This window comes from Manacus candei, unplaced genomic scaffold (genome assembly GCF_025592945.1).
Source record: "Manacus candei isolate 608988 ecotype Guabito, Panama unplaced genomic scaffold, ASM2559294v1 h1tg000106l, whole genome shotgun sequence".
Taxonomy (NCBI): Eukaryota; Metazoa; Chordata; class Aves; order Passeriformes; family Pipridae; genus Manacus; species Manacus candei.
In genome coordinates, this window is record NW_026138154.1 from 964,369 (window position 1) to 973,402 (window position 9,034).

At 50.9% G+C, this 9,034-nt stretch overlaps 1 protein-coding gene and 1 long non-coding RNA gene across 5 annotated transcripts; both read right to left on the reverse strand.

Annotated features, from left to right (window-relative positions):
* Nucleotides 1–2,753: 2,753 nt before the first annotated feature.
* LOC127461487 (uncharacterized) lies at nt 2,754–4,569 on the reverse strand. Its single transcript, XR_007900088.1, has 2 exons — nt 3,511–4,569; nt 2,754–3,364 (listed from the first exon to the last, which is right to left on the reverse strand). It is a non-coding gene; the product is annotated as an uncharacterized LOC127461487 (long non-coding RNA).
* A 2,645-nt stretch (nt 4,570–7,214) lies between these two features.
* LOC127461478 (basic proline-rich protein-like) lies at nt 7,215–8,941 on the reverse strand. Of its 4 annotated transcripts, XM_051769322.1 has the most exons (3): nt 8,126–8,941; nt 7,990–8,057; nt 7,215–7,899 (listed from the first exon to the last, which is right to left on the reverse strand). In XM_051769322.1, the coding sequence occupies exons 1-3, from the start codon at nt 8,587–8,589 to the stop codon at nt 7,514–7,516; spliced, it is 918 nt and encodes a 305-aa protein (XP_051625282.1). In that variant the 5' UTR covers nt 8,590–8,941; the 3' UTR covers nt 7,215–7,513. The 4 variants fall into 4 exon arrangements, with proteins under 4 accessions (XP_051625282.1, XP_051625279.1, XP_051625280.1 ...); XM_051769319.1 differs by having other exon boundaries at nt 7,215–8,241; nt 8,278–8,941; XM_051769320.1 differs by having other exon boundaries at nt 7,215–8,086; nt 8,223–8,941.
* Between the last annotated feature and the right edge of the window lie 93 nt (nt 8,942–9,034).

The following is a 9,034-nucleotide window of genomic DNA, read 5'->3' on the forward strand; positions in this document are numbered from 1 at the left end:
CCCCCCTCAGCCGGCTCAGGCACATATGGGGCTTAAACCCTCCAGCGGCCGCCCGTGCCCTAATTATTTCCTTACTAATTGTCCCTGACGCCCCTAATGAAAATCGCGGCTCCCAGGTGTTAAGTGGCATTAGGGCGTCTCGCTAAGAAAGACGACTCGGCCACTAAATCCCGGGATAAACCCCCAAATCCCCGCGCGCGCCCCCCGAACAAGGCAGATTATGACACAAATTAATCCCCTCGCGGTGGCCGTGCCCGTTTTGGGGGGGGGTCCAGGGGGGACAGCGGGGGGGGGGAGGGTGGGATGTGTCCTGAGCTCCGGCTGGCACAGGGATTTGGGGTTTTTTTGGGATGTGGGGTCGCCCCGCCCGCCTCGGGCTCGCTGTTGGCAGTGACCCCCCCCCCCCCGGCTTGGGGAGGGGGTTTGAGGTGGGGGGACCCCCCAAACTGCCCCCGGAGGCTCCTTAAATCGTGGCCATCTGGGCCCAAACGCGATTAGAGCCCCACCGACCCCCCCCCCGACCCCCCGTGTCTCAGCCCCCCGCAAGCGGCTTAACTGGGCCGGGGGCACTGGGCAGACTGGGGGGGCACTGGGCAGACTGGGGGGGCACTGGGCAGACTGGGGGGCCCCCCCCACAACCCCATCCCGAGCCCCCAAATCCTCCAACACTCACAGGACCCCCCCGGATGGGACCCACCGCCCTGTATCCCCCCACTGGGAGCACTGGGCAGACTGGGGGGTACTGGGCAGACTGGGAGGAGGCACTGAATAGACTGGGAGGGGGCACTGGGAAGACTGGGAGGGGGCATTGGGCAGACTGGGGGGGTACTGGGAAGACTGGGGGGGTACTGGGCAGACTGGGCAGACTAGGGGGTCACTCCATGCTGGGCTGGGGCGCTGGGACCCCCACCCTGTGCCGGGGGGGGAGTTTGTTCCATTTGGGGAAACTGAGGCCACAGGTTGAGAGTGACCCCCCCCATACCTCCCTGAAGCCCTGGACCCCCCAAATCAGGGGGACCCCCCCCCCCCAGACACCCCCCTCTGTGGTCCTGGACCCCCCCAGAAACAGGGGAACCCCCCCAAAACCTCCCAGTCGGCAGCCCTGGACACCCCTGAATTAGGGGGAACCCCCCCAAATACCCCCTCACTGTGGTCCTGGACCCCCCCAAATCAGGGGGAACCCGCCCAAACAGGCCTGGACATCCTGAAAATAGGGGGAACCCCCCCCCAACAACCCCTCCTGGAACCCTGGACACCCCCAAACAAGAACCCCCCCCCCCCCAAAACCCAAACTCAAGAGGAACCCACCCAAAATATCCCCCCCGGCAACCCTGGACACCCCCAGAGCAAAGGGAATCCCCCCCAAACCAAAGGGAATCCCCCCCAAACCAGGCCTGGACACCCCCAAAATCAGGGGAACCCCCCAAAAACCAGGGAACCCCCCCAAAAAATACCAGGAGACCCCCCCAAACTCCCCCCTCCTGCACCCCTGGACCCCCCCAAACCAGGGGGACCCCCCCACTCCCCCATCCCCAAACACCCCAAAACCAACAACTCCCCCCCCCAAACCCACAAAAAACCCACCAGAACCCCCCCAAAAAAATTGGGGGGACCCCCCAAAACCTCCTCCCCCAAGAAGACCAACCGGCTCCGGGTGTATTTTTTTTTAATATATAGTTTATTTCTCTCTTTTTTTTTTTTTTTTTTTAATTTTTTTTCGTTTTTATTTTAAAGCCCCTCCCAAAGTGCAATTTTTTTATTATTTCGATTTCCTTTTTTTTTTTTTGTCTTTTTTTTTTTCCTTTTTTTTTTTTTTTTGGTCGTAATTTTTATTTCTTTATTTTTTTTCTCCTCCTCTCTCCCCCCCTCCCCACCCCGACTTTTTTTATAAAGAACTATCAAAGTTACAATCTATGGAATGTCTTTTCTGTGCTTTATTTTTATTATTTTTAAGATATTTCTTTCTCTTCCTTTTTTTTTGCCTCGCTCCTCTTTTTTTTTTTTTTCCTTTTTCCTTTTTTTTTTTCTCCCCCTTCCCCTCCTCCCCCTTTTTTCCCCTCCCCCAGCCCCCGAAATCCTCACCCCCCCCAAAAAAATAACCAACCAAACCCCCCAAAAAAATAAGTCTGGAAACACATAAAAACGGCTGAAACTTTTTGCAAGTGCTTGAAGATAAAGAATCTCTTTAATAGATTATATAGAAAGACGCAGGAAAAAAAAACCAAAAACAAAAAAAAAAAAAACGAAAATAAAAGAAAAAAAAAAAAAAAAGGGAAAAAAACCGAAAATAAAATTAATATTTATAATAAAGTGGCCCCACCTCGAGCGTCCTTTGGGGTCCCCGAGCTCGGTGTCACAGTGACCCCCCCCCGGAGACATTTCAGCTCTTGCTGTGTATATATATATATATATATATATATAAATTTTTTTTTAATATAAAACACAATTAAACGCAGCATTTTAATCTTTCCCACCCCCTCAACCTCCCCCCCCCCAAAAAAAAATTTCCGTCCTGTTTTTTTGCTCTTTTTTTTAAAAAACTCTGGTTTGTCTTTATTTAAATAAAATTGTGGGGTTTGTTTGTTTGTTGTTGTTGGTTTTTTAATTGGTTTTTTTTTCTGGGTTTAATTAAAAATATAAATAGATTTGGACGTTAAGGGGGGGGGTTTGGGGGGTTCATCGTTAAATTAGGAAATTAAGGGGGGTTGGGGGTGTAAAGGGGGGGGTGAAGGGGGATTTGGGGAGGGGGGGAAAGGGGGAAATCAGCCCTTTTCCTGTGGAAAAATGGGAATAATGAGACCCCCCCCCACACACCCAGTGCTCAGTTTGGGGGGAGCAGAACACCCCCGACCCCCCCTGAGACAATTTTGGGGGGTTCAACCCCCCCCTTTTGTCACCCCCAGACCCCAAATTAGCCGGGAATGGCCCCAAACACCCCCCGGCTGATTTGGGGGGGGGACACCCCCAATGAGGGGGGGACGGACCCCCCAGGCCGGGCTGAGACCCCAGACCTGGGCTAACTGACCCTAAATCCAGGCTGAGCCCCCTAAATTTGGGCTGAGCCCCCACAAACGTGGGCTGAGACCCCCCAAACCTGGACTAACTGCCCCTAAATCCAGGCTGAGCCCCCCCCAACTTGGATTAATTCCCCCTAAATCCAGGTTGAGCCCCCTAAACTCGGGCTGAGCCCCCCCAAACCTGGACTAACTGCCCCTAAATCCAGGCTGAGCCCCCTAAATTTGGGCTGAGACCCCCAAACCAGACCTGAGCCCTCCCAAAATGTGGATTAATCCCCCCTAAACTTGGGCTGAACCCCCCCAAACTTGGGTTAATTCCCCCTAAATCCAGGTTGAGCCCCCCCAAACTTGGGCTGAGCCCCCTAAACTCAGGCTGAGCCCCCCCAACCAGACCTGAGCCCCCCCCAAAATGTGGGTTAATCCCCCTAAACTTGGGTTGAACTCCCCCAAACTTGGATTAATTGCCCCTAAATCTGGGCTGAGCCCCCCAAACCTGGGCTGAACTCCCCCAAAATGGGGGTTAATCCCCCCTAAACTTGGGCTGAACCCCCCAAACCTGAACTGAGCCCCCCTCAAACGTGGGTTAATCCCCCCTAAATCTGAGCTGAGCCCCCCAAACTCGGGCTAAACCCCCCAAATTCGGGTTAATCCCCCCCTAAATCTGAGCTGAACCCCCCCACCACTGGGGGTGATGAGATGGAGGGGGGAGAGAGGGGAAACACTGATTTTTTCCCCCTCTTTTCTATCCCCAAACCCCTCATTTCCCCCCCCAATTTCCCCCTTGGCTTCGATCCAGTCGTTATTATTTCATCATTCGATTATTATTTCATAATTTATTATTATAATTATAATTATCACTATTATTATTTCTCTCTCTCTCTCTCTCTCTCTGTCCCCCTTTCCCACCGTAACTCAGCACTTTCTTTGGCAACGTTTGATCCCGACCTGGATTTTAAAAACCACCACCAAAAAAACCCGAACAAACAAACAAACAAAAAAATCAAATTAAATGGAAATCATCATAATAACCATAAAAATCTCGAGGCTGAGCTACAGGGGGAGGGTTTGGGGGGGTCAGGGGGTTTAAGGCAGGTGACAGGACAGGGACAAAACCGGGACATTTTGGGAAGGGTTTGAGCTTTTTTTTTTTTCTTTTTTTTTTTTTTTTTGCTTTATTTCGCTTTATTTTTTTAGTGCAAACTTCACCTTTTGTGCTAAAGTGTCGCCACTTTTAGGGCGGGGGGGCGGGGAGGGGGACACGGGGACGTCATTTGGGGGAATCCTGAGTCTCCTCCTCTCTCCTCTTCCTCTTTTTTTTTTTTTTGTGCTCTTTCTCCTTTGTGTGTTTTTCCTTTTTCCCTCGTTTTTTCCTCATTTTTCTCCCCCTGGTCCCCCCTCCCCCCAATTTCTTCCCCCCCCCCCTTTTCTCCTTTATTTCTCATTTCCCCCCATTTTATTTCCCATTCCCCCCTTTTTTCTCATTCCCCCCCTTTTTTATTTCTCATTTGCCCTTTTTCCTTCTTTTCCTTCTCCTTTTCCCTGTTCTTTTTTTCCTTCTTTCCCCCCTTTTTCTCATTTCCCCCTTTTTCTCATTTCCCCCCTTTTCTCCCCCTTTTTTTCCCCCTCCCCCTTCCCCCAATTTCCTTTTCCTCCACTTTTTTCCTCACAATTCCCCATTTTTTTTTCCTTCCCCCCTTTTTCTCCCCCTCTTTTTTTTTTCCTTCCCCTCCTTTTTTCTCCCCATTTGCCCCTTTTTTTCCCCCTTCTCTCCCCCCCCGGGAGGATCCCACCAACTCCACCCCCTTCCCCAGCGACGCCGCTTTCCCAGAACCCCCAAAATTTCCCAGAACTCCTCCGGGATCGGGAAAAGGGGGGGAAAAGCAGCAGCGAGGAGCTGGGGGAGGGTCGGAAAAATCCAGGGAAAAACCGGGACAGACTCGAGAGGAGCCACCACAACTCCGAGTACGACAAAGAACCTCAACAATGTCTATTTACAAAATCCACACGGGAGTTTTTTGGGGGTTTTTTTTGTTGCATATCCCAAAATTTGCCAGCGCTGCCAATCCCAGCCCGGATCCCTCTGGCACCTTCCCGGGGGGATTCCCTGCCCAAATCCCGATTTACTGCCCCCAGGAGGGAGTGGGGGGGATGCAAATCCACAGGGAACATTCCCAGCCCTGTTCCCACCTGGATCTGGGTCCTTCCAGCACCTTCCCAGAATCCCAAGAGAACTGCCCAAGGGGGGAAGGAGAGGGACACAAATCCATGGGGGACACAAATCCATGGGGGACACAAATCCATGGGGAATATTTTAGGCCTCTTTCTGTTCTGGATTTAGGTCCCTCCAGCACCTTCCCGGGGGGATTCACTGCCCAGATCCCAATTTACCTGCCCAGGGAAGAGCTGGAAGGATCCAATTCCACAGGGAGCATCACAACTCTCCAGTTCCAACCTGGATCCGGGTCCCTCCAGCACCTTCCTGGGAGGATTCACTTCCCAGATCCCAATTTATCTCCCAGGGAAGAGCTGGAGGGATCCAAACCCACAGGGAGCAACACAATTCCAACCTGGATCCAGGTCCCTCCACACCTTCCTGGGGGATTCACTTCCCAATTTATCTCCCAGGGAAGAGCTGGAAGGATCCAAACCCACAAGGAGCAACACAATTCCAACCTGGATCCAGGTCCCTCCAGCACTTTCCCAGGGGGATTCTCTTCCCAGATCCCAATTTATCTCCCAGGGAAGAGCCGGAGGGACACAAATCCACGGGGAACAACACAGACATTCCCATTCCAACCTGGATCCGGGTCCCTCCACACCTTCCTGGGGGGATTCACTTCCCAATTTCTCTCCCAGGGAAGAGCTGGAGGGATCCAAACCCACAGGGAGCAACACAGACATTCCCATTCCAACCTGGATCCGGGTCCCTCCACACCTTCCTGGGAGGATTCATTTCCCAGATCCCAATTTCTCTCCCAGGGAAGAGCTGGAAGGATCCAAACCCACAAGGAGCATCACAATTCCAACCTGGATCCAGGTCCCTCCAGCACCTTCCTGGGGGATTCACTTCCCAATTTATCTCCCAGGGAAGAGCTGGAAGGATCCAAACCCGCAGGGAGTAACACAATTCCAACCTGGATCCAGGTCCCTCCAGCACCTTCCTGAGGGGATTCACTGCCCAAAATCCCAATTATTCCCCCTGCCCGAGGCGGGATCCAAACCCACAGGGATCCCCCCCCCCCCATCCCAACATTCCGACACCGACTGGCTAAAAAGAAAAAAACCCCAAACAAAACATTGAAAAATAAAATTATTTAAAAAAAAAACCCCAACCCTCCTCAAGGCCACAGGGAGCCAACCCACATCCCCCTCAAGGATTTAGGATTCCTGCCTAAAATTCAAGCTTCCATGTGTTTTTTTTTTTCCCGGAATATTTAGAATTCCCGAGGGTCAGGGGCACTGTCACAGAACCTAATTAGCATCTTTCCTCCCATCCAACAACACCTGGAATTATCACTTGGATTCTGCCTATATATATATATTTCTTTTTTTTTTTTTGTCTCTTTTTTTTTTAACTTTTTTTAAATATATATATATATATACACATTTCTGTTTCTTTTTTGTTTTTTTTTCTTACAAAAATAAATTTAGGCTTTTTTTTTTTTAATTTTTTTTTTCCTTTTTAATAATATTTTTTTTTCTCCGTAGAAGCTTTTTTTTTAATATTTTTAAGTCTTTTTTTTTTTCACCTGTAAACATCTTGAATTTTGCTTTTTTTTCTTTTTTAAATTAAGATAAAGTGAGCTCAAAGTACCCGTTCCATCGCAAAGTGCTAAGACTTCTTTGTTTTTTTTTCTTGTTTTTTTTTATTTTATTATTTATTATTATTTTTAGCCTTTTTTTTTTTTTTTTTTTACTTTTGGGGAATTTTTTTATTGCTTTTTTGTGGATTTTTTTAATTTATTTATTTTTTTTCTTCTGCATTAAATAAACATCCATCTCTTTTTTACCCCCCCTCCCCAACAAAACCCAACCACTCATCCCACCCCATTCCCAACACTCTCTCTCACTCCCTCTCCAAAAATACATTCGGCCAAACCCGCTCTCTTTTTGCTTTTGGAAAAGTAAAAACATCCAAAAAAAAAAATAAAAGGAGAAAAAAAAACCCCAAAAACCCCCTATAACACCCCTCCCACCCCCCAAAAAAGAAGAAAAATTTAAAATAAAAGGAAGAGAATCTAAAAAGTGCTTCGAAAATAAAAGGGCTTTTTTAAAATCTCTCTTTTCTGCTTTTTTTTTTTATATCATTTAAAAATGTGCATTTTTAGAAAACAGGTGACCAGCTCAAAGGTGCCTTTTTTTTCCCCCCCCCCCCGAGGGTCGGGACCCGCCTCTCCAGCCATAAATCTATCTATCTATCTATATATATATATATATTTTTTGGGAATGGGGCTGGGGGGGTGCCAGAGCTTTTCCCCCCCCTTCCCAAAGGCCTCCTACTCCTTTAAGGGAGACCAAAAATAACCTTTTTTTTTTATTTTTTTTTCATTTTTCCCAAAGGAATTCGCCGTTTCCAGGCGTTTTTTTTTTTTGGGGGGGGGAAAAATGAACCTGGGGGAGGGGGAAGGGGGGGTTTGGGCACCCCCAGCCCCAAATTCTGCCGGCAGGGGGGGCTGGGGCCGACTCAGGCACTTCCCGGGATGGGGACGGACGTGGGATGGACACGGGGATGGACACGGGGATGGACACGGGGATGGACACGGGGATGGACACGGAGCTGGGGACCCCCAGCCCGGGGTGTTCCCGGCTCCAGGGGGGTGTTCCCAGCTTTGGGTGGGTGTCCCCAGCTCCAGGTGTTGATATCCATGGGTGTCCCCAGCCCTGGGTGTCCCCACCCTTGGATGGGTGTTCCCAATGTGGGTTTCCCCATCCCAGGGTGGGTGTCCCCAATCCAGGTTCCCCCATCCGTGGATGGGTGTCCCCAGTCTGGGTGTCCCCACCCTTGGATGGGTCCCCCCAGTGTGGGTGTCCCATCCCAGGGTGGGTGTCCCCAATCTGGGTGTCCCACCCTTGGATGGGTGTCCCCAGTCCGAGTTCCCCCATCCCAGGGTGGGTGTCCCCATGTCGGGTGTCCCACCCTTGGATGGGTGTCCTCAATCTGGATTCCCCATCCCAGGATAGGTGTCCCCAGTCTGGGTGTCCCACCCTTGGATGGGTGTCCCCAGTCTGGGTTCCTCCATCCCAGTCTGGGTGTCCCCAGTCTGGGTGTCCCCATCCCAGGATGGGATGTCCCATCCCAGGATGGGTGTCCCCAGTCTGGGTGTCCCATCCCTTGGATGGGTGTCCCAAATCTGGGTGTCCCATTCCAGGGTGGGTGTCCCCAGTCCGAGTTCCCCCATCCTGGGGTGGTTGTCCCCAATCTGGGTGTCCCCACCCTTGGATGGGTGTCCCCAGTCTGGGTGTCCCCATCCCAGGATGGGTGTCCCCAGTCCGGGTTCCCCCATCCTGGGGTGGGTGTTCCCAGTCTGTGTGTCCCCATCCCAGGGTGGTGTCCCCAATCTGGGTGTCCCATCCCTGCCTCATCCCCACCCTTGGGTGTCCCCAGCCCTGCCAAACCCGCTGCCTTTCTCCTCACATGATTTTTTCAGGCAATTCCCAGCGATTTTTGGCCATTTCCCACCCGGAGCCTTCGCTGCCAAACTCGAGCCTCGCACGGGGTGGGGCTGGGGGGGGGACAGACCCCAAATCCTGACCCCAATCCCCCGGGATGCAGCTCCCTCCGAGCCCCTGCTCCTCCCAGGGGGCTGCAGGGACACCCCTGGCACCCCCCCAGATCCCAAAATCCCTCCCTGCCGCAGCCCTTCCAAACTCCTGCCGCTCCTCCTTTTTTTTTCTTTTCCTGCTTTTTTTTTTTTCCTTTTTTTTTTTTTGTCTTAAATAGATCTCTTTCTCTGAAATAAGTTTTTTGTTTTGTTTTGTTTTGTTTTTTTTTTTAAACACACGTTTGGACACAAAAT